We start from the raw sequence: 26143 nt of genomic DNA on the forward strand, positions 1-26143 counted from the left end.
AACAAGCCTCATAATAAAATCTAGATGTGTTGAGCGTTACCGACTCATCCTCTCATTAGAAATGACTCCAGGCTACAGTTAATGGATAGTCTGAAGATGTGATCAAATAACATATTACATCATGGGAAATAAATACTGCTCGCCGTTCTGCTCAGTTTGAGGACTTTGTAAATTGAGTTGAGAGAAGAGAGAGTTTTTTTTCTCTCTTCCACCAAGTTTTATTCACTCCAGTTTAGTGACGTTATCTTATAAACCTTCAATAAAATCTAAATTTTCTTGTTTTTTCTTTTTTGCAGACATTTATGTCAACAAAATAAATAAATAGCACATTATTAATTTAATGCAAAAATGTTACGTACCATTTCTTTAATTGTTTACTTGACTGACTCACATTTAACAGTTACATAAATGTTTTATGTTTGATATGTAGACGGATTCTACGATTTCCAAGGTAAAAACTGCAGAAACTAAATTTCAATTGCCTTGAAATGGGAGCACTGTTGCTAGGCAACAGTTGCCCCCTACAGGCCACCGACACTAACAACCAGGTAATGCATTGTTGCACATGCAACATCAAATCACGAAAATCTTTAAATCATCTCAATTATTGTTGCCTTTTTTTGTTGTTGTTGTTCTTTTTTCACCAGTATGAAATCTATAAATGTTTATCACAACAGCCATGATAAAATTGTTGTGGATTAAAAAAAAATATATATATATATGGGTATGAAATTATACAAACTGGTAATGTTGGAGAAATGCACATGCATGATACTGTATCTGAGCAGATGCTCAAAATACTAAGTCAATAAGCCCATCGGGAGAATATTTAGATCTTTAAATCAATATGACATGTGTGAAAATGAAGATCCAAAGGTCCACGGACATTTGAGACACCTGCCGTTATCTCAACTATTCACATATCTTGGTCTGAGCTAATACCATTAATGCTGCTCACTCGGCATGAACACGTCCACGGTTTTAAGAAGCCGTGACGTCTTTCAAGTTAATCCTCTTTTCCCTTTAACATAATTCGATTGTTTATGTCAACACATATGGAAGGATATGTGCCCTTCTGTCCTGGAGATACATTTGTTCGTGGTGGCAGCGTGCACAGGTGCAGCGCGGTGAAAAAGAAACACACGCCACCGGACGAAATCCCTCCTGATCCCCTCTCATGTGAAAACATCTCGGGCCTTCTCCTGCCCCGTCTGCATTCTGCCGAGAGATCACGGGAGCGGCAGGGTTTTCAATCATTGTGCTGAGCTCGTATCCCTGTCTCCTCCGCCACCTCCCGCCTTACTCCCGACGCAGCCAACTGCCACTGTCATGCTAATTTACAAGTCCACACTGATGCGAGCACTCATATTTTAGGGCTTTCTCACAGACCCCATCATTGGCTGGCAATTAAAGTTACGCACGGTTTGAAACGGGAGCACAAAAGGCAATCATGTGGCTCTCTCCTGGGGAAAATCTGCTAAATCAAAGGTCATAAGACAACAGTGCGGTTACAGATACGTTTTCCAAGGAGGAAAATTGCTTTGATGAGACGGGAAGCAGGGAGCTGGCGCATATGTAGCTTCACAGGTATACTGGCGCCTCTTCCTACAGGGCATCTAGAAATAGCAGCAACTGCAGTGGTTAACAATAGATCATGTTTACTCTTCCACTTTTTGCGGCTATATCGATGGTAAACTGCCTCTGGTAAAGAAGAGTAAACAAGAAAATTCATTCTCTGTGTCTGCTCTGAACAACAAACCATGCTCCCACAGATAATCATTAGTCACCAGCCAGCAAACGCAAGACAAGAGTCTCGTGATGTTATGAAGCGAACAAACAAGGACGATTTTTCTTTAGCTTTGAGCTCGACTTTAAGGTAATTAACGAGACATCAGAGCCGGTCTCCACACAGCATCCAAGAAGGTCTGCCTGGGCTTTTGAAAACAAAGCCCTGCGCAGATTCGGAGCTCATCGGGAACCGTGTGGAGCTTCCACACTTCATCATGAACACGACACGCCATTTATGATTAATGGCGTTAGCGGCAGGGCCGAGATAAGAGCTCAATTAGCTGTGTGGGCAAGGACCTTGACTCCATCTCCAATGACTAATCCCGTGGCTTTTGTTATGATTAGCAAGAGCACAAATTTTAATCTCGGCTTCTGAGCGTCTGGCTGTGGCCCAGACGCAACTGATTCATTAGCAGTTAAAAATGCACTTCTGTGCTGTGAGCGCTACTGTCCCACACAGCGCGACGGTGGACGCGAAATCACCCCCATCCACCCGAACTCCGACATATCAGTGGCAACATCCACTGGCGGGGAAATTAAATTAAGCCTTTTTTTTTTTTTTTAGTGAAATAAATTCATCCACCTTGTTAATATTTTAGCAAGAGCTGTCTCCTGAGAGGTACCATCCGTGCTGAGCCCACTCATCCTCCCAGTCTGATGTCGTGCCTACATGCTTGAAGAGATGCTGGTTTCCTACAAATATATTTCTAGCTGCAGCAGCGGTGCCCAGGGAGATCTGCTGGAGCCCGTGATCTCCACACAACTCGGCAACTGTCAAACGACTGCGCATCTCAGAGTGCACAAAGACGTCCCAAACAAAGCGTTTAATAATTCACCGGTCGTGTGTTTAAACAGTCGAGGGACAATCATTTCAATCTTACAGATTTTTTTTCTTTTTTTGGTAACTTTCAGAGAACTGATGCTACAGTACGCGAGGAAGTACAGAGAGAGCACAAAACATAATCTGCTAGTATGTATTTGTGCTGATATGACACGCAAAGTAGAGGAGATTTCTGCAGTAAAACCCATCTTGCATGATGCTGCACTTTGCAGCGCTCACCCTCTGCAGGGGGAAACGTAGCGCGCCATCTGTTCCCCAATCCCAGGCAACAAACAACAGACAGACCGGCGCAGCAGACAGACCAGAAGACACACGGGGCCACCACACTCGCACCAGCAAAGAATTGTGGGAAACAGGGAGACTGCTGCCGCCGCTGCTCCTGCTGCTCCTGCACAAACGCAGGAGCAGCTGAATGCGGGATGAAAGCGGTCATCAGCAGCTCTGATTTGATCAGGAGGCGCGAGCTGACACCGCACGCCCAGGAGTGATGCAAATTGATGCGGACACTGCAAAGGAGCCGCCGCGCAACGAGAGAGACTCGTGATAGCGGAGGAGCGGGAGGAGAGGGGAGCCGAGGTGTTGAGACGGGAGAGGAGGAAGGGAGGGAGAAAACAGCCACCGTGCAATCTGGAAGCTTCAACGGCGAGAGGAGAAGCCGAGTAATGAGAGAAAGGCTTGTGTATCTGAAGAGACAGTTTGCAACGACGCAGGCTTGACAGTGTTTGCAGGGAGGTGGGGGGGGGGCACAGCGAGAGGGAAGGAAAGAGGGCGCGGGGACAAAAGAAAACGGGAGGATTTGTGGATGCGATCCATTTTTAATCCAGAACGCCAGAAGTCCAAACAACACGCCTCAATCAGAATACTAAGCGCTCCTCATTACTACTCATGAATATTATTGTTAGATTACGGCGGATGTGGGTGGGTGGCTCGCCACATGCAAGCCGACACCCAAACAAATACGAGTAGAGCGCGCGAGCTCGCAGTCTGTCACGGGCGCACGGCACTGTGTGGGAAACACACACAGAATCTGAAGTGTTAAAAGACGGGAAGGGGGAAGAGGAGAACCAAATGCTTAAATATGCTATGGATGGATGAGAAAGGCTTAAGCTTGCCCCCTAGTGTTCATCCCACTACCTCATGGCATCAGAACAACACAGTGCAAAGTACTGTTCATCTGAAATATAATGTACATATATGACTCGTATTATGTCCTAAAATGTAATTTACTAAGAACAAACACATAAAACATCTTCAGAGAATTCATTCTCTTTTTGTGTGATAGAATTGTGTCATTCTATTATTGCTGTGCCTTAGACAGATAGATAGATAGATAGATAGATAGATAGATAGATAGATAGATAGATAGATAGATAGATAGATAGATAGATTCATATGTATGTCAATCTGGATGTCACATATGCTGATGAATATTAAAGGCGTCTGGCACATAGTTTCTTTTCCGTGGCCTTTGATGACAGAGTGGGGGAGGGGGGACCAAATACGGTGAGAAGTCGACAGCTTCATGACTAGCGGCGTATGTGCCTGCAGATCGACATCAAAGTTGACACTACATTAATAGAAAGATTCATTATTTCGAAAGATAAAAAAGAATGCATTCCATTAACGAGACCTTCTTCCGCTCGACTTTTGGAAAATATTTCCGTTTTGTACTGCCAGCAGCGGATTTGATTTAATAGTGTCTGATGATTCAACAGTGAAATGCCAGCACCAGGCAAGCCAAATGAAGAAAACACACACACACACTCATTCACGCTGAACATGCATACACTATATAAATTAATAATAAAAAAAAAGACATAAAGTTGTTTAATGAATATTGGACGGAGACGCTGTATGATTCAAAGGCCCGACGCTGCATTGAAAGACTGAATTTTAATTGAACTAGTGTCATATAAAAAAAAAAATCTGCATGGACTGTGATGGCTTCTACTGCAGAGCAGCATCTGCAGTGCTCTTTGTCTGCACTCGCTTCTTTCCCGTCACTGTTAACATTTCACATCCACCAGATGTTCAGACCGTTCATCTGACAGAACGTTCTGTGTTAATCAGTGCCCTTTTCATTTCTTCTGCATCCTGTTTCTGTGGCGTCTGCAGTCCGGGAATCAGAAAACTGTGACCTCCCCTCCAACAGTTTACGGTAAGAGCTCCAGCTTCTGCCAACAAGCTGCTTTTTGTGTTTGGGTCACTCACAAGTGAAAAACAACTATTGAAAGCAAAATTCAGATGGTTTCAATGACATGGTTTCAAAAAATGAAAACAAAAAACAAATCAGCGCCACAAATACGAGAGGCTGCCATGGCAACGGCACAAAACAGACAGTCTTGGTGGCACAAAGTGACAGAAGACCGTGTCCACGTAACTCTGGATGCAAAGTTGCTGATATTTGCATTTTGTTGTAAGAACAAAAAAAACAATGCTGACAACCACCCATGATATTTGGACCTATTACCTAAGCCTAAGCGCTTTTGCTCTCCTCAGTGGAACACATTTCTTGTCTAAAACTACGACTCCATTACGCAAAGCAAGATACAAAAGGGGAAGAGGGCACTGGGAGAAAAACAAGACTCTCACAAGAAGAAAGCACCTCACCGAGAGATCTTTGCACAGTATCCTCTCTACATCTGCGGAGATATAGTTGGTCGGCTCTGAACTGCACATTAGGGTTATGACCTAATGTCTGCACACCAGATCAGCCTGACCAAAGGATCTTATATGGACAAGATAAGTGGCTGCCCTTTATAAGTGTAAAGGCCTATTACACAGGGGCTTTACAATCTCCCCTGTGAACGCTGCTCTCCGATGCAGCTGGGAGAGCTTAGGAGTGGAAAATGCAAAAACCACCACCTTACTGCAAGGAAGGATAGAGTTTGTGGATTACAGTTTTATTTTATTTTATTTTATTTTTTTCCTCAACTGAAGCACAGAGGAGGGATAAGCAAACGACAGCAGGAAATCCGCTTGTACGTTTAAATGTATTATCCGTCCTGTTTGTGTTTAACATGGTTTCTTGTTTAGGATTGCCATATGTGTGTATGAAAAAAAAAAGAAAAAAGGTTATTTACATGAAAAGGGATTGGCGGCTGGTGCATTGATGACGGGCTGGATAAAACTAGTAGCAGAATGGGGCCAGTAGTCCGGATGAAGGAATAAATACTACGCATCAAGAGAGAGCTCTAATGGAAATTTGTCACCTTAGCGAACGTCATTATTCGATCTCTCAGTTTTTCTCCTTCTGTCAATAGGATCTGGCACAGACAACGAACTGTCACAGCTGGTTTCTGCCTTCTCTTCGAGACTAATATCCCACCAGGAGGACTTATCTGATGGAACCGTACACTCGAATCGACACATCGAGGATCAGGGCCGAGGTCGCCGTTCAGAGTCCATTCCCTAAAAGAGCTTACGCTTTTCTTGTAAGCGGAGGAGACTCGACACACTCTCGCCAAAAAAAAACGAAGTCGATAAAGTATCTGCTCATCAGGAGAGCGTGACAGCCTGAGAGATGAGACCGCATCAATCATGCGGACTCCAATAGCCGCTCTTTGGCTCGGATAAAATAAGGAGTGCAGACTGGCGGCTCCTTAAATAGGCACCCGGAGGAGCCAACTGGAGACCAACTTCATCTCTGCTATTTGGAGAGGTCAAAGGGTCTTTATTTGAGCAAGGAGAGTTGAACCCTTCACTGCCGCTGAAAACCAAACGCTTCCTGAATTCCCATTTTCATTTCCACCTTAACGTCAAGCAGATTTCTGTGAAGCTGAAGCTCATAAAAAAAAGACCTGAATAAAACGACGCATTCACCGCCTCTAATGTAACTTCTACATTCCCTCAGACTTTTCATTGTCACGTCTCATTTATAGCATAAAAATAATCGTAGGAGCCTAAACCTTCGCTGGTGTTAAAATCCCCGGAGCAACTTCAGAGCAAGTGCGCAGCAGCTGCCGTGTTTTGGCACCTGTTGACGACGGACGTCACCCACAATAAGAACACGTGTCTGTGATCGTCTTAGAAACACACGGACGTTTTACATTTGGAGCTTGTGAATGTATTTAGACAGAGGTCCCGTGCCAGCGTCCTGCTTGCTTTTCTTTGTCTGAACCGTATTTTGACATTTTCGGGTGCGGCGTCCAGCCCCGCGGTTAACCAGTGCCATTTGGTATTTTTAACACGAGTCAGGTCGAATCATTTTCACAGCGCACTCGTTTTAGGAAATGCCACCCGACTGTGGCAGGCGTGCATTCTTTCCAGCTTTCACAAAGTCAAAGGATTCTGAGGTGGACAAAAAGTTGGCGAATACAAGGAATAAAATCCACAAGGCATTTACTCTCAGCATGAGAAGATACTATAATGATGTGTTCTGTGCCTCAAAAGCCTGTAGAAACATGCCAGCAGAGTTATTTCTGTTTGTGCTTCGAGACGGCAGAATTATGACAGAAATCCCATCTTACAAGCTGCAGGTGTAGAGTTTTAAGTCAGGGTGTATGGGTCATTATTTGCTAGTTTCAGTGTGTAGGATTTAAAGGGCCATGTGAGCAGAAATTAAATATGTTATTTCCATTAGTGTAGAATCGCTCGTAGCTATGATTTCTTGTGTTTTTGAAAACACATGAAGCCTTCGTGTCTTCTAAAAGGCCATGTTTGTTCACTAACTAATGACAGACCACATCAAACCAGTTTTTACGCTGACCACTGTGTGTTCTACTCATTCACAAATTTGCTGTCAAGTCACTTATATTCATCCTAAAGGGCAGTCATGGCTCATCTTGTCTGAGTCTGCGCAACTGTTGGCTAATTTGTTCAAAATCTTGTTTAATTATGTTAACATATTAGATTTCCAGGTGTTTACAGAGGGAATTTTGGATATCTCCTTTTATCACTCCATGGATCACTGTCAACAGTCCAAAAAAATGTTTTTGACATGTTTTTAGGAGTTATATAAATGTTCTGTAAATCTCATTTCTTTCTGGTCACTATTAACCTTTTGCATCCACCAGATGTTCAGAATGTTCATCTGATAGAATGTTCTGTGTTAATCGATGCCCTTTTTATTTCTTCTGCATCCTGTTTCCCAGTCTGGGAATTGTAAAACTGTGACCTCCCCTCCGACTCTTGACGGTAAGAGCTCCAGCTTCTGCCAACAAGCTGCTTTTTGTGGTTGAGTCACTCACAATTGAAAAACAACAATTCAAAGCAAAATTCAGATGGTGTCAATGACATGGTTTCAAAAAAACAAAACAAAAAAACTAATCAGCGCCACAAATACAAGAAGGAAACATGTTTTTAGGAATTATATAAATGTTCTATAAATCAGGCTCTGAATGAAATATGATAAATCCCCCTCTGTAAATACCTGCAGAATGTAGTTACGAATAAATCTGTAAGGTTTGGTTTGTGTAAGAGCTGCTGAAGTGGCTCAGATTTTGAGTAAACAACCTTTAAGGTTTTCCATTGCAAAATCATGTATATTTTTATACATGATTACAATTGAAAACCACCATGAACCAAAACCAAATCTACTCAAATCCTTAAAACATGTCAAATAATCATATCCACATGTATAATATCAAAATATCAGATTCAATTTTCAATAAATTCATTCCATTGTGAAACATGAATGATGATCCACTGCTGATCGTCTCAGTTTACGGCTGGATGAACTTAGATGAGACTGAATTCTCCTCTCCTCTCCTTCATCTGTCTTTTCTTTGACTTTTCTTGCTAATCTGAGTTATAATTTTGTTCTTAGAAACAGCAGAATATCTGCTCACGTGACGAATCACGTCAGAAATCGAGTTTAGCTTCAGATCGTAATTTCTACTTTCACAGTTGGTTTCCAATACAAAGGATATGACCACATTTGGACCTGACAGACTAATGCAGGAGATAAAGAGCTTCACAACAGTAGCTCATATACTGGATAGAGACAAGGCTACAGTAGAAAGACGACTTTAGAGAATTTAGTTAAATGAACACATAAATGTGCATTTTTTTGTTTTTGCTACCGTATCTCGCCTTAAACAAATTTAGGAGCAGTGAGGTTGCAATCTGCACTCTCACCACTAGATGCCACTACATCATACACAGTGGTCCTTTAATATCAGAGGTGCATTAGGTCTTTTCTGAGCTCTGTTCAGCTCTTCAGCTTTTTTTTTTTTGGTTCCACTTAACAGACCAACTATTCATCAATATAATATGCATTAATAATATCATTAAAGGCAAGATTGATGGCCTCAATTACCGTGTATTTCAACATACCAGGAATGCGTGAGGCCACTGGGGCCTTTGCAAATCACCTGTTCTCTCTGCCTCTCCACCAAGAGAGATAGTCCTTGTCACTTTCATCTGTTTTCATCACCTTTTCCCAGACAGATAACCCATCGAGGCACCTCCTCAGGTAGTCACTCTGGTACAGCATGTGCCTAATGACACAAATACACTACAGACACCCAGGCATTTATCTTCTCACTGCCATCATTTCTAAGTCAATTAACCCAGTCAATATGTTGTGTCAGTTATTATCCACTTCATACCATAGGTAAATGTAGTGCAGACACCCCTTTTCAGGTTGACACCCAGGTAAAGGCGATTGTATTGGATCTAGTGTGGCAGACAGATGCACAGAAACAACTTCAGCTCGTTCACTCAAATAAGAGTCATTATGGGAGTTATATGGAAGCAGGAATATTGTGTAGGAGGCATCGTCAAACACTGAAGTAAAGATCCCTATGCAAAGTCACGAAAGGGAATGCAGAGGGCAGCATTAGTATGCATGCTTTCCTCTCTTTCACCGTCTTCCTCAGTTCCCAGAGTTTTCTGCTGCAGTCTGATCTTCTGTGCCATCGCCAGCCCTGCTACATCATCTTCCAAGATCCTCTATCCCCCGTTTTATCTTAAACACGCAATGTCTGTGACAGCGATGTCGCACGGGGAAGAAGCAGCTGAAATCTTCTTTTGAGAAGCTCAGGAAGCTGTTGTGACACTCGATCTCTAACATTACGCTGCTGGCTGGCTCCGCAGAGAAGGAAGAAGGATGCGCGTACACTCCTGCCAAGGGGACGAGGTTAAAATTTAAGTTTTGAGATGCAAACACAGCAGGCAAAGAAACTTTAAAGGAAGACTCTCACAGCAACGCAAGGCAGATGAAATATGTATGTGTGGCAGGGGTGACAGAGGGAATGAGGGTTTTGTCTTGCCGTCACACTGCTAGATGTATGTTTTGTTTTGTTTCCTTTCCTCCGCTGATCTCAGCAGCCTGTAGGAAGCATGCACTTCCAGACATGAACTTTATTTAAAAGCTCTATTTGGTATTCAAACCAAGTTTTTTGACTCCTTTTTAATTTCCATACCACATTTGGGAGGAAGCGTTGCCTCATCAGAAGCTCATTTTTTAACAAACTGAGTGGAAAACAGCTGCAAGTGTGGAGTTTTTTTTTTTGTTTTGTTTTTTTTTGTTTTGATGACTCTGAAAACAGACCTTAAAGCAGTTTTCTCTTTAAAGAGTGTGGAGCTTATTTTGCGTACCGATGAGATAGCACTGTCACCCAGGAATCCAGTGAATTTAAATATTATAATTCTGTGTGAGCATAGTCTTAATAGCTTCCTATTTAGTATTGGCATCACATTTTTTATTGTTGATGAATGTACCCGGGACTTCGATAAGTAAATGATTCAGCATTTAGTATTTTATATTCAGATTAGGAGAATATGATCTGAAGTGACATAAATAATGGAATAGTGGACCGAGAGCTGGAGATGGTGCAGTTAATGAGAGATATATCGAGCAGATCGCTGCTTCCAACCTGCACGTTTTTAAATTTATTTTTTGAATTTTCCATCCCTCTCCCCTTCCTTTGTGTCTCTGATGTTTTAGGTTTATTTCAGTCACATTGCGTTTTAATTTGGGCTGGCATCCTTGAAATTAAAGGAAGATAAAAGGGAAACTGGTGCTATGTTAATATCTCTTTGAAGATGGAGTCAATCTGGCAACAGAATGCCTAGCCCCTATTTTCCCTTCCCTTTCCTCCCTTCCTGTATTCAGCACAGTGGATATAAGAGATAACTGCAGACTCAGCTCAGCAACAGCTTACCTTAGGTGGAGAAACTCTGAGAGCCCTCTCCTTTCATCTCGCTCCTTGTGGCAGAAACGGGGCTTTGCTTTGTTTTTTAATCGACATATGGACGCTGAATATTTATCTGTGTAATTCCAGCGTATTTGTACATCCTGTCCTGCAAGGCGACACCTGTCTGGCTGGATTTTCAGAGGTCTAGATTAACCTCCTCCACGGTTTGTAAGGCAATGTGTGTATATCAAGTAGAGGAAATAAAACACTTTGTGTGCTCGCGGGCTGCAGGCTGATTGAACGCCTGCGCGGACGACCGCGGCGACTGTGCACAGTGAAAGGCATTGTCGTTCATGCACTTAACTTGCATAATCTTCCATTAGAATTGCAGATAATGAAAGTGTTATGAAGTAGAAACATTTTGCACTGTGGCGCAATACTCACCAGACAATTTTATGTAAATGTTGATGATGTAACCTGTAATTTTTTCCGAAAGAGTTTCTCTTGACAATTGCTCCAGAGTGGAGCAGAGTTCCAGGAGATAATGCAATACCAACGAGTGTCTACAAAAGCAACAGTAGCTTATGAGTTTAGAATACATTTTCAATCAGCTTTCTCGTCTCTTCTTCAAGCGTATTATTTTGCCTTTTCTTGGTGCAAGCTGTGTATTTATATTGAAATCTTTTCTTGTCATTACTGGCCTGGAATGAAGAAAAAATACCGAACGATTGCAGATGCATGGAAACTGGTTCACCGCTGAAGACACTCGTCTAATACTCTCATTAGGAAAACATTTGACAGACGTCTCCGTTTCATTATAGACATGATTCTTTTCTTCTTCTTCTTCGTCTCTGTATTCACCAGCAGTGCTTTGGAGCTGAAAAAGTGCCAGGCATGAGAAGCAATCCACTACAGTCTTGGTGACACCCGTATCAGCACTCTGCACCCAGGCCACCATCTTGACTAGTCTCAAACACGTCACGCTGCGACTTTAATACGCAGTTAATTACTCTCATCTTGACCTGCCGGTAAAATGAGCCCGGCTGCCACTGCCACCCATGTTTCTGTTATCTGTGCAAAAATGCATTAGCCCGTGCCCCCTTTAATGGCTTTAATTAGTCGTAAACTGAGCTGATTCTCCTGTTAAGTGGGCGAGGAGTCGATACTGTAATACAGTCCCAATATGCACAGCTCCCATTGAGAAGGTGGCGCACGGGAGGATGGCTTGCACAGAAATGGCAGAAGGCAGGCTGCATAAACTCATTCAGGGATAAAGACGGTATCACGTAGCTGCCATATTCACACACTGCCCTGATATGAAAAAGGACATCATTAGTGCGCTGTACTGACAGAGCGATCCCCATAGATGAGCTGGTTCGGTGTCAGTTACATAATGTCAAAAGAGTTTTCACTGGGGCTGATGAAAAAATCAGCAGGGCCTATTATCAGGAGAATGAAAGAGAACCATCGTCTTATCATTACAGAACAAATATATCGTTGGGACGGCGTGAAAGAATATGGGATGGAGCAGAGTTGTAAACAACAAAGGCTAATAATAGTCGGCCTTTTCAGCCCGTCAGAAGTGAAAGACGTCTGAAATGATAATCTTTCAGTTTTAGTTGCCAAATTCTTCCAGATAAAAGCTCATCCACTTAAAAAAAGAAAGAAAGAAACTCCTGAAGATTCAGTAAACGATGCAGCTCTGAGGAGATGAAGTCCATGTCAGTAAACTATATCTCCTTTCATTCGCTCGTGTGCACTAAAGTTTCCAGTCTCCAGTCACTCCATTTGCTGAGTAGTGCCAGTGCTGAGGTTCAGTGCTCTCATTCTGGAGGAAGCTAATGGCTGTTTATGGTTTCTAATGCATGATGTTATAGCTTCTGAAAGAACGGGTCTCTATTACAACGCTGTGCGTGGCTAGAATCCACTGACAGGAAGTACAGCAATACCACAAGTGACCCCTTAGAGTTTCTAAATCTATATGCCTTGACCTATTTATGCCTCATAATGGAACAGCACATCTGCAGGGCTGCCGCTTAAAAGTACGGACACCACCTCAGTGCTGTCCAGATTTCGGTAAAAACTCTCACCGTCAGATGATTTGAGACAAAGAGAACGGTCTGCAGGACCTGAAGCATCGGTTCATGAGAGAAAACCACCAACATCTCACAACTGAAGTGGTTCTGTTCTGAGGAATGGGATCAAAGTCCTCCTGTAAACCACTGATCAGCAGTTACTGGAAACGTTCAGCTGCTGTTATTGCTGCACACGGAGGTCACAGCAGATACCGGAAACAAATGTTCATTTTTCCACCTCAGAGATGATTTATTTTCTTGAATAAACAAACACAAAAGCATAATATTTGTGTTTCATTTGTGTGGCTAGGCTGAGAAGGCCCTCTGGGAATGGATGAAATGATTAAAACAATTAAGACCATCTATAGCTGACTACAACTGATCTGTGGAGACGGAAAGAAGAATCCAATTTAAAGCCTTGCTTTTGTCTGAGCCTTTTCAGATTCTGAAGTTTAGACAAAACAGAACATTCCGGAGTGGAGAAAAAAAAATGATTAAAACCTCCTCGTGCTCTACGTCTTGTGTGGTTTTAGATAGATAGTGTGGTTTTTGGATTAGCCTCGGTCACTTAAACAACGGGGACATTCTCCGGGGTGTCGCGCTGCTTCTCAGCTGTAATTGTTGGATTCTTTGGAGAACAAAAAATAAATTCCAGGCGTTCACGTCCTCCGTCTCAAAAGTCACCGCGGCGGATATTTTCTGCTCGGCACCGAAAAGGGATGCAGTGTCAGTGGAAATAACGTTGTGTGTTTGCTTGTGATTAGCGCTGCAGTGTAATCAGTTTTCTGCTAAACTCATGAATATATATAATCCTAGGAGCGTATCAGCATTTTAAACAGACCGAGATGTGGCTCAGATGGTTTTTAGTTACATAAATGTTGGCGTTTAATTCATGTTTAAGGGTTTCTCGTTGACCGTTGGGTCGTAGCTAATGTAGACAAACACACATTAGATGTATTTTTTCTCATCTGCGCGGATCAGCAGTGATGTCGACATCTACACACAATCTTTTTTGCACATTTGAACAACCCAAGCAATATTTGCACATTCTGAATATTTACCATTGTGACAGTTGCACTTTACACTCTTATTTTATTTATTTAAGTAAGATAATAAGTTCATTTCATTCATTTAGTTTAGTTCTTTTACTTTAGTTGTGTAAGTTGAACTCTCAGTGTAACGTACATGACAACAAATCTCAGCTTCGCTCTATGTTTTCCATGTATCCGTCTCTTACTTTAACTGATTTGGATGATTCCATCATTGATGTTGTCTAAAACAAAAACTAAATTAAGAGTTTATTTGATTTTCGATTTGAAAAGCCAAACAAACACATTTTACCTTTCACCCTTTATCATGTGAAAAAACAAGAAGAGAACTAAACTGTCGTTATTTGATTAATTTTGTTGCTTTGATTCAATTTGTAGATGAAGAGGAAGAAGTATTCTCAAAGGAAAATACGGCACTTTTGTCTTGTTACAGTTTTATTCCTTAAAGCAGAAATTAAATTACTTTCTCTTTTTGTTTTATGGTGTAAAAGAAAGGTTTAATTTTTTCCCCCATGCAGAAGAAGAGCAAAGAGAGGCCAGTTCAATCGAGACCATCAATACAGCTTCTTTTTTTTCTGTCTCATTCTGGTGTTAATCTATGAGAGGAAAACCCTGGAAATCAATGTTTCTCAAAGAAATAAACACTGCATGGGATCACAAATAATGCATTAGCCTACTCAGAAAGTATAATACACTGGGCTGACGATGATGATGATGATGATGATGATATTAGATATTCTCTGTTTTATCGACATTGGGAATAGAAGCGCTTCGATTCCTGTGTTTCTCCCACAGTTGAATTTCTTGGTGTGACTTTGAGCTGCTGATCAGATTGTGCAGAGCTTCCAGCGCCAATTTCAGTGTCACGGCAGAGTAAGCAACAATAAGCGCAGGAAAGAGACCCGGATGTCTTAAACTTTGGAGAAACAGCCATGAAATAGTTCGCTTTCTACGCCCAAGTTAAAGTGTGGGAAATGCAATATGTAGCCCCCTGAAAATACGTCCTGATGTGTAAGTATTGTGTGTGTCAGCAAGGGTTCACGCAGCCTGTGTGTGTGTGTGCGTGTACCTATAACGGTGCGGATGTCAAGCCTGTCCCGCTGAAGTGCGTATGAGCCGAGAGGAAAAGTGGAGGAAGAGTGTGCTCTCCCATCTGTCTCATATTTCTCTGCGGTGTAATGTGCCGCCTATTCATGCGATGCCTTTTAAAGGCATGGTGGGAATCGCTTCACGGTTGGGCACGAAACTCAATATGCTAATGCGTTCCAAGGGAGCGAAAACTGGTGGGAGAAAACATAACCCGTCAATTACCTGGGGCAACTTATAAAAACCACCAGAAATGTCCTCGAGACAAAAGAGACGGATCAAAACACAAACCGCCGCGCGTTTCACTAATTATGAAAAAGGGTGTCGGTAAAACGAACCTCGTGACTTCAGTGCATTCAGTTTGAATTACATAATAATAATAATTAGGGAAGACATCACAACTGTATCTCCCTCAGTTACCTCTGAAAGTAGCAGGTGGAGTAGACAAGAAAAGACCTGATCTCAAAATTCATTAGCGTAAATAAAGCGTGGGACGACACATCACATCCCAGATGCATCATGCGTCCAATGAATCGTTTGTTTCCAGTGATGACTCAGTTCCCCCTCCCATGAGCATCGTATCTGCTGGTCAGGGACCCGAGACGGCGCAGTGGGACCCCCGGAATTGGTTTCAGACTATTTTGTTTCTCACGCAGACGCCGCTAAGACAAGACCCCCTCCGCATAATGTGTTTACAGCTCGGAAAGAAGGAAGCGTTGGCAGTTCCTCCTCCTTCTCCCAGGAATAATTGCTGTGATGATGGGCTTTGCTGGGAGCACGCGCGGGCATGTGACAACAAGCACCGTTTTAGATGGTGGGAAAGCGAGCCAAGGCGACAGTGCAGGCGCATCCCCCGGTACCATCCTCCATACACATCGGATCAATTTTTCATTTGTGCACTCCGATCCTCGGGCGTGAAGTGATTTCATACATGACTTCTTTTTTTTTTTCTTTTCACACACACACACACACAAATCTACTTCCCAGAGAGTCATGTTAAACTGCGGCACTGCAGGATGTAAATGTTTTCAGTAAAGGCACAGCGCCCGGTTCTAATCAACCACAGTCTGTCATCCTGGGACGCCATCGCCACATTTTTAACATATACGCAGACAGAGCATGTATTTGCTGCCTTGACACCAGGTGTAGATCTTCTTTGGATAAGGAAGCGATGCATTTCTTTTTTTCGGTTACAACGAAGGCACAAATCGTGGTAGTTATCAGGGTGACAGATTGCCGCCGTATGGTTGAACAGACAAAGATCATCAGTGAAACAACTGGAAACGGATTAAGCTGTGAAACTACAATTCACGGAGCAGGAACAGTGAACAACGGGAAAAATGGAGACGAGAATAAAGGGGAACTTGATATAGCGCTCATCGCCTCAGTCCAGGATGTTCAGTGTGGGTACAGTCTTGATAATGATGATGATGATGATTCTCTGGTTCTCAAGGCTTGAACCGATGGATGCCATATGGTCCATGTGAACGTCATAAGCAGCTAAAATCCCTGTTTCCTACATTCCTGCCAGACACCGGATCTATACTGAATCCCCCTCCATCATCATCCTCCTCCTCGCTCCATCTTCCCGCCCCCTATCCCCTCCCGGCTGCTTCCCTCGAGCCCAGCAGATTACAGATATCATTATAGCGGATGTCCTAGCAGGCTAGCTGCGGTCACATTTAATTTGCTGTGGCCTGATATCTACACAAGATAATCAGCATTTACACCTGAGGGTGAAGGCGGAGAGATGAGTGACAGTGAGTGTGGGTAAGACAATAATGGAATTAGAGGCAGAAGAATGACCAACGCTCGGCGGGAGGATGGTTTGAAAGCAGGAGTAAAGGAAAGATGGGAAAGAATCACTCGCGCTATGTATTCAGCACCCACTCCTCAGGGACAAAAGGAGAGCACTGATGTAGCACACTTGTCAGATTTGCATTTTAATAAGAATAACCTGCTTTAAGCCCCTGAGATGACTGAGAGCCAACCCTGATTCACTTGGACATCCCAAAACACAGACCTTAACATCTCCGCTTGGAGGGAGTTGCCTTTCATTCCCATTCGCTTTGTTCCGCGAGGGCAGACCTGTCCAATTACATGCAGATAAACAGGAGTGTTGTTCTTTTCAAAGCGAAGGTTACAGGGCGCTCCCATTGTAGCAGACGAGTGGGATCTTCATTGACTTCCACTTCGGCACTCAAGTATGTTCAGAGACTCTCGCTCTTCTACGGAAGAAGCGGCTCCAGGATTATGCATTTTCCTGCTCTCCAAATCCTTTCACTCGCACCTGCCGCCGAGGACACGCATTTGTGTATGAAAGCCGCCAAGAACACGTTGAAATCTTGAAGGAAACCACCAGAACTGTTACATATTACATGTTTCAGCGCTTACAGAAAGAGGTTTCACATCTATAACTGATCAATTTCCCTTGAGCCCTTGAGGAAGGAGGACCTATTTCCTCTGAAGGGCTCCTCTTGCGTATTTCAGCTGTGAACTACCAAGCTCACAGGAAGACATGTTGCTATTGTGAATGTGTTGCAATTTGGTAAGAAGGGTAACAATGCAGAATTTCTGAATCTATCTATCAAATTAGAGTATGGGATGCTGAAGACTGCATATATTAGCAAGCTTTCAAAGGCTGTGTCCTTCACATAAAACACCATCTACTGATGCTTTGAACAGAGATAAAACGCCAAGAACGAGATCCCGCGACGCATCCAGTAAAGAAAGGTGACCCCGTTGGTTTAAGCGCCTCGACAGTTCGACTGCACGGGAACACAGGCTCCCATCTGCCGAGTCTGCAAACTAGCCATGACGACAGGCAGACTCACTCAGGATGATCAGAAGGATTGGAGAGGAGTTCATTTCGCATCTCTAACACTAATGAGACCAAGATGGCTAAAAATACCAGGGAATATTTATTTATTTATTTACGGAGGAGGAAGGAAGGAAGGAAATAGAAGGTTCTTCCTCAGGATATCCTCAGCTGAACATTATGCAGCCGGGCTGTAAATGCAGATTTCAGGTGAAGTCAGGAACATGTTGACAATCCTGTCAAAATGTATTTGGTGTTCTCTGAAGAGGAGCACGGCGGGGCCGCCTGCTGTGCTCTCGGTTCTCCATGTACCAGAGCTGAATTTCATTACCTTTATGGCCCTTTTAGGTGTTTTTATTGCTTGAAACGGGACTGATACAACAGATTTAACATGGAAACTCTTTCCCTCTGCGTCCGTGTGTGTATTGTTGCCGATCTGTTACGCCGACCGCGTGCAGGTTTGCATGCGTGCGTCTGCAAGCGAGCGCAATGGAGGCCCAACGCCGAGCACATCGGCCCGCCGCTTTAACTGAGAGCCACTGTAGTCTGCAAGAAGAGCAGGGCAGCGAGGGCTGACTTATAAGGTGGCCGACAACGGCTCCATTCATGCGTCTAATTTAAGACCAGCTTCTGCTCTGTCTAATTAACAATTTACTAGGCCATCAGTCAGCCGCCACATTGTGGTGCAATCAGCGCCGCCTGACGCTCGCCGCGCGCTTTCACTGCGTCTCCAGCGGAGCCGGGGAACGGCAGTGCAACTTTCACGGATGCGCGGCAGCAGAAGCAGGCACTGTGAGTTCCAAGGACGCGGCGAGCGCGGCCGTGAAACCGCAGGGTGAAAGATGACACTGTGCAGGGGGAATGAGCTGAGCAGCGCGTTCGACAAATTAGCCGGCGCACAGAGTGTCGGTGCACGCTAGGGGCTGCAGCCCTTTAAAGGAATCAACAAATGTTTGGCCACTAAGGTGAGGGTGGGGCTTTTGTGTCCTCCCTGGCTAGCTTCACATTTGTGTGTCACTTGTCTTTTACAGGGCCGGGTTTAGGCATATTGGAGGATTTGAGCTGCTCTGTTATACGTAGGCACCTTTAATGGATTATGATACAGAGTCAGAGAGGATTTTTGTGGGAAAAAAAAAAATAAATAAATAAAGGCATAAATAAATCCCTCCATAAAGACTCCGCCCGGCTCACCACTCCACTCCAAAAGTTGCATAACAGCGATTCATCTGGCCCTCCCTCTGCTCCCACACCCTCCTCAAGACGAGAGCCAAGACGTGGTTTTATTTTTTAATTTCAGAAAAGGAGTGTAGGGAGTCGGGGCTTAGAACCAGCAGCATGTTTTCTGCTGGTCCTCTCTCCAAATGTTCTGACAGTGCAATAATAACCCACAGAGAGGATTAAGGCCGGGTAATCTGAGGGAATAGTGTATTTCATTTTGACTGCTTTCTGTGTATTTGTTCCCCCTAGCATCGTCTGGATAAACAAATAAGAGTTTTACTCATTTATCCACTTAGTTCCTCTGTCTTGCTGATTAGCAGTGGTGGTGGAGGTGGTGGGTTGGGGGGACTTGGTTGACCTATAGCGGATGGTTCCAAGGATATCTGCGGCCCGCGTGTGGATCAGTGGGAATCTGCGTTCGTTTCTGTGAACAAACGCAGTGCTACTCGAAGGGCGCGGCCAATTAAAAGAAGCCCCCGAAGGAGCGCGCTCATCGGGATGCAGAGGATGTGGAAGATCCACTCTCGGATCTGGCTGCTGCAGTCCGTCACTGTAACCGAGGCGCTGATGGCACGGGGCTCCGTAGCACGAGGCATCGTCATCTTTCCCATTTACACGCGGAGAAACCGACAAGAAACACAGCACCACACCAAAACAACACACCGGACGCTGCTTTGGTTGATTGTATGTGCTTTGACTGATAATTCAATTAGTCCTGCAAGAACCAGATACAGAGTCCTCATTAAAACCCAAATTTGAAACAGTATTACGAGATGACTAATTGAACGCAAAATCCTAATAGCATGTCCATAAAATGAACGATTAAGGCCAGATGTGAAATTACTTTTGAGTAATGTGCACTGTTTTCAAATGAGCTGCCGTGCTTTACATAAAACTAAAGAAATGAATAATGAGATCTAGATCTTCATATTTCCATTTAATGAGAACTCCCAAAAGACGTTATTACATCACCTGACAGAGCGTTACATGAGGAAGACAATTATATATTTTTTGGACATAATTAAGGGGATTAAAAGGCTTTCCAGCAAGATTTAAATATCAAATAGTCATTCCATTATCTGTTCCTCAAAAATGCTGAGATCCAAGTCTGGAGACGGAAGGTGAAGGAGGAATTCAAGGGGAACCTCAGCAGAAACAAAGAGATGCTGCGTCGTGCAGAAAAGACAAAGACAAAGACCGAGTGTCTGCTCTGTTTGGAGCTGACGAGGTTCATCCTCAAAGTTCAACTGTGTCCAACGGCTGAACCTCCAAGCAAGTCCTTCAGTGTGATCTGGTGCAGCCTCACTCCATCTGACCCTCAAACTTTCACCACAAAGATGCAATAACCAATCTGTGACCTTTATTGGCCTCTATTGGCGACCAGAAAGAACTGCAACGGCATTAGAGGGTTTGATATCCTCTTTAAGGAGCCATGCAGGCCTCTAGCCTAGGTAACGACACTTATTAGTCTTCAGAGGCCACAGGTCTGGCTCATAGCGCCGTCTACGACTGTTAAAGACATAAAGAAATGCGGCTATATACTGATATAAATGCTGAAATTAAGATTAAAAAAGAGTGGAAATGAAAAGCAGAAATGGACATTTGTTAGAGGAGTCGGTGGTATTGATTAACAGCCGTCCTAGCTGCAGATATAATACGGTTTAGTGCATTGTACTGTAAGGATGTCAGCTTTCTCACGAGGTATTCAACATGTAGGATTCTGTGGGTTTTATTAGTGACCTTGTTGACCAAATAGAAGTAGGAAACATCTTTCTTTCCATTCACTGCCTCTCCTGTCCTCTCCGCTCTACACCCACACACACACACACATTATTCCTCCCAGCCCTCCCTCTGTGCTTGTATAAACATCCATCCAAACACAAAGATGGATCAATTTCACATTCCCTTTCAGGATGCGGAAGATGCCTTGTCTCATTGTCAGTTCGTGGCATGATGTCTGATCCAGGATAATGCAGTTATGCAAATCAGCTATTGTTATTCTTCTTTTCGCGTGCACCATCTTTTTTTTTTTCCCTCCTTTTCTTTACGGCTTAATGCGCTCCAAACAATTATCTCCCCACCTCAGATGCTGCATCTTGTGGCCTATTTTTGAAAATAGGGCAGAGTATTTGGCAAAGAGCTGCCAAAAGACATATCGGAGTTAACTTTAATTGAAAAACAAAACAAAAAAAGAAAAAGCGAATCTCCCCTCATTGTGTCTCGGTGTAAAACTCTTGAAGAGAAAGCTTTCAGTTCCACCATAATGGTTTTATCCATTCATTTGGACTTTATTGGCTTTGCTTGGCAGTAGACAGGGAGCAACAGCACCCCCGAGCAACAGCTTTCCCACAGAGGCATTTGATCATATGCTGACTGGGTGAAAGGGAGTGTAAATTAAAGTCCCTCCTCACTCTGACACTTTAAACACAAGACAAGACAGGCCATATTTTCTCAGCCAAATCAGGAGCCTGAGAGATGGATACCAATTATAATTGCAGGAAGATATATATAAATAAATATATATTTATCAGACACAGGTAAGTGTCAGGAGCCTGGTGCTGAATCACACAAATAGTTGGATGAAGAAAACTTGCCCTTAGACTCTGAGGCACCCGGAGCCGTTGCGGTTCCTAGGAAGGCGCGTGCACTTGAATTTGCATCACCCTGTGACATATCAAAGGGAATGCACAAGCAGATGTGCCCCTTTGATTATGATAGTTGTGAAATGCAAAGTTATTCGGCGGGCTCACAATAATCTGCGGCTTTCTTACCATAATCCTGCCGTTTTAGCCAAGTAATGAACAACGTGAGGAAGAGGCAGTGTGTACAGCATGTTGCATAAGCAGCGTGAGTGTTTGTGTGTTTGTGGCAGTATGTGTGTGTGTGTGTGTGTGTGTGTGTGTGTGTGTGTGTGTGTGTGTGTGTGTGTGTGTGTGTGCACAGGCGGGTGGGTGGGCGGGCGGGGCCGGATGGAAACGGGGGTTTTCCACAAGGTCTTGATGGGAAAAAAAAAAAAAAACTAGATGTCACATGCCTGCACTTATCTAATGCTGCTCCTGCTGCTGCTCATCATACGTGAGTCTTGTTCTTTCTGCAACGCATTTAACGAGCTATTTACAGAAATAATTAAAAAAAAAAAAAAGGCTTAGGTACAATCAGGAGCAGGAACACACGCACTGACATACCAGGTGCTACATCCTCCCTCCCTCCTTAGTTTCCCTGCATGCCCCTCCCTCCACCTATCTGCGTGTGAGGCTACAGCAAACCGCCTGCCAAGAAATGAAATTCTTCGCTATTTCTGGAGGGAATGAGAGAGAATTCCTGCCCTCATTAGAACAGCTCCGAGTCCAGGCAGTGAGAGCCACGAGGCCCAATTTCCTGTCACTTTGGCGGCACCCTGAGTGGGACGTTACCACTTACTAAAAAAAAAAAAAAAAAAAAAAAAAGAAGAAGAAAAAAGAAAAACACCAATTACAAGCCAAGGAGCCGGAGAGTGAATCAGTATTATTGGGCCGCCAAGCGGACCATCTGCAGACTTCATCAAAAGCTCAACACACAGCGTCCAGACGGGCTGAAGCAAATGCCCGGGTTAAGTTGCAATATCATTCAGAGCATATTGACGAGCACAAACACTACACGGACCCTGGCTCTCTCACATGCACACGCACTGACACGCACGCGCAAAAAGAGAGCGAGAGAGAGAGAGAGAGAGAGAGAGAGGGAGAGAGAGACACGCTCCAAATCTGCTCTGAATTATGACTCAATTAAGAGCCACTGAGTCAAGGTCGTTTACAGCCGCAATATCCATAACTGGTATTGGCGCTTCTTGTTCAAATTGTGTTACAGAACATGTTACGGCTTGTGTGTGTGTATATGTGTGTGTGTGTGTGTGTCTGTATGTGTGTGTGTGTGTGTGTGTGTGTGTGTGTGATTGTCAGACATGCATTAGTTTAACCAAACCGCAGGGGTGCCAGCGGAGTAAACTCCAATTAGGACACCTGATTTATCTTTGGCTGTGTCTGTTCTCCGTGGAGCGGTGACACTGCGCCCGATGTGGATTTTATCAGTGCGCAGTAACACAGCAGGATCATCCTGTCTGCTTTATGGGGAAACTTTGCAAAAAAGATGCCCTGCTGTCTGACGCGTACTCACCATCAATAATAACGGTCTTCATGATTTGGATGGCGGGGGTGAAATCCAGCAGCTGTATAAATCCAAGTCGAACGAATCCCACTGAGTGGGGAGATAGATACGATATCCGCCGCGCGTTGCAATTTCTGGGTGATTGCAAATCCAAAAAAACGCTTAGTGGGAAACGGGCAGACCAAAGCAACCCAGCACCCTTCAAACTTTAGCCGTAGGTCTTCCCAAGTGGGGAGCCACGTCTCCGGCTGCACCCTTGCTCAGTCATGTGGACGAGGGACTCAAAAGCAGTCAGCGATAAACATCCAAATTGGGATAAGAAGACTCGACACGCCTGCCGACACCTCCCCAAAATGTAGGACGCGCAAATGGCTCAAAGTGTCAGCGCAGGAGTGGAGAATCAACGGCACAGGCGAAAAAAGAGTATTGGATCCATGTTTTGGAATCGCAGCACATATCCGACGTCCGATCACTTGCCCCGCGGTATATTTCCCAAGTACACGGAGGAGGAAAAAAAAAGTGTGTGGTGCATGAGAGTGGATGTCGGCCGCACTGGTGCGCGTCAGTGTGCGTTCACCACGGAGAGGTGGAAGGAGAGGGCGGGGCGGCGAGGTGCGTTTGGCGGAAAGAGGCAGAAAGAGGGAGAGAGGGAGAGAGAGAAAATTCCAAGATGAATATTTCATGGCTCTTTATTATGCTGCACAACACATTCCTCTTAATTGTGAAAGTGTGATTGTCAAGATGTAACCGTGGCAAATGAAATGGGAACCGCATCGTTTCTTTGAGAAAATCCCTGATACAGACACAATTGAATTGGAAAAATACCCCCCCTCCAAAAAAAAAAAAAAGAAAGAAAACATTTTACATAACTGGTGGCAATTTCAAGCTTTTAAGAGTGAATCTGAGACTTAATGACTTATTCAGACAGACATTTCTTGCAGCGCTGTGCTGCGCCCTAATGAATGTTTTATGTGCAGGGTGGTGGGCGGTGGGTGGGTAGGAAGGTGACGTGAGGCGAATGTGTTTGGATCGGACACGGCCAGGCACGCACATGCATACAAAAACACCCCGAAAAAAGAGGCAGGCGGGCGGGGAGCCATGCGGGCCTGGCGGTGGGACCCGCGCTCCCTCCCCAGGACTGGACCGATCTCAGGTCTGCCTGGTTATCAGGACAGAGAGAGATGGAGACTCACCTGAGACACGAGACTGTTGTTAAAATGTTTCCTTCTCAGTTAAAAAAATAAATAATTTAAGACTTTTCATCAGCTGAACAAAGACTGTGTGACCTTTTATTCCCCTCGTTAAAGGGAATAAAAAAAACATGTTATGAGATTGTCCAGTAACACACATACTCCCGTTTTTACAAAGCAACTGGACTATTGAGCAGCACACACACACGTCGGGCCACTGCTGATTGGGCCGAAGAGCAAGTCACTGTGGCTCTTTATTTATTTATTTATTTATTTACTGAAACTCGTCAAGATCGAAGTCAAAACAGCGGACTAATATATCTGTAGGTTCCATGCGCCCCCTACCGGCTGATATAAAACTAGACCATTCAGCACCACGGCCACAGACACAGAAGATGTGATTCCCACCTCTCCTGGAGATAACAAGGGGACATACTGTGAATGGGTTTTGTAAGCTCTGGCAAAGACACGACTGGGGATGTCATTTTCTATACGAACGTCTGGAAGGATGCAATTGTGCGCCCGGAATTTTGAGCAGCAGCGCAAATGTTAAACGTAAGACGTGCAAACACCACTAGCCCGTGTGTATTGTAAGGCTTACTGGCTCAAGATCAAATGCATGCATTAATTAGAATAGAAAAGTGCATAAATTAAGATGGAAAAAGAAGCCAGGAGATTACCATGGGGAGCAGGTGAACGGAAACCGGAGCCAGGTGGGTGGCATATTTGAGTGAAATGGAGGATGTAGTAGGCTAATCCCAAGCTTACAACTACCACCAATATTGAATCACACCGTCAGAATATGTCAGCGAGCCGCTCGCATGGTATTTGCTCACAGTGGAGAAGCGGCGGGGCCAGATGGCCAGTAGAGACGCAGTCCAAAGCTGCCGCAGCAACCCGCTGAGAACGAGGTCACCCCGCGAGAAAGGAAATGCTGTCACCTCTCACAGTCGCCTCCGTCGCTCCCGCTTTAAGCCCGGCGCGCCCGCGTGTCACTTTTCTATGCAATACATGTTTGTGTGACCTGCAGTAACAAGAAGGAGGCCTCAATAAAATAATGATGAGCAGTTATCACAGCAACCGGGAGTTGTTGCGATAACTGCATTTTCCCACTCGAACGTCTCACCAACTGCATCTTCATCCTGCAGCATTAAACGCCACACAAACCGCATCTCACAGTAACCCAGTTCTCAGACATGTTTGCATATATGCTGTGATACTTTTTTTTTTGTGAGCGTGGCAAGTCTTTCTTAGAACAAAACATCATTAAACTGATAAGAACGCAAGTCGCACACACACAAAAAAAGGATCTTAATTAAGTCACAGCGTACAGTGTTGACATGATCACAAAAATCTGCCACAACAAGACGTCCTCCCCTCCTAAATATATCCCCGGCAAAAAAACAGAAAACTCATTTGGCTCAGTGGTTAAGACGTCTCTGTGTGCCAGGAAGTGAGAGGTGCACTGCTGCTGCTGCTGATTATACCTCCCCCTGCTCATTATACAACAGGCCCACTCACTACTGAATCCTCCACTCATTCCATTATAGTATATCACAATGATATGCGCCGGCAAGTGAAAAGGACACAGGTAAATTGTCATGGGAGCTTTGAGGCTGGAGGCCTTGCGCAACGAGCGACTGTAAATTAAGTAAGGGCGGATCATTGCCATGCGAATGGGAAAAAAAGGAGATCGGGGATCTTTAATTCATGACAGTAATGAAATGAGTCAAGCTGTTGAGTCTCAAAGGCAGCGGATCCCAAGGCTGAGACTCTACTATTCTTTTCATCATAAGTCTGACAGATCAAAAGGAGAACAGGGGCATAAATGACTTCCTTTGGTAATGGGAAAGT

General features: G+C 44.1%; 1 protein-coding gene across 1 annotated transcript in view; it reads right to left on the bottom strand.

The window, feature by feature from the left end:
* rtn4r (reticulon 4 receptor) overlaps positions 1-23698 on the bottom strand; it is a 40634-nt gene extending 16936 nt beyond the window's left edge. Inside the window, exon 1 of the mRNA XM_047592308.1 lies at positions 23109-23698. Within this exon, the coding sequence (XP_047448264.1) occupies positions 23109-23130 (22 nt within the window). The 5' untranslated portion in view covers positions 23131-23698. The remainder of the gene's footprint in view (positions 1-23108) is intronic.
* Between the last annotated feature and the right edge of the window lie 2445 nt (positions 23699-26143).

This window comes from Mugil cephalus, chromosome 8 (genome assembly GCF_022458985.1).
Source record: "Mugil cephalus isolate CIBA_MC_2020 chromosome 8, CIBA_Mcephalus_1.1, whole genome shotgun sequence".
Classification (NCBI taxonomy): domain Eukaryota; kingdom Metazoa; phylum Chordata; class Actinopteri; order Mugiliformes; family Mugilidae; genus Mugil; species Mugil cephalus.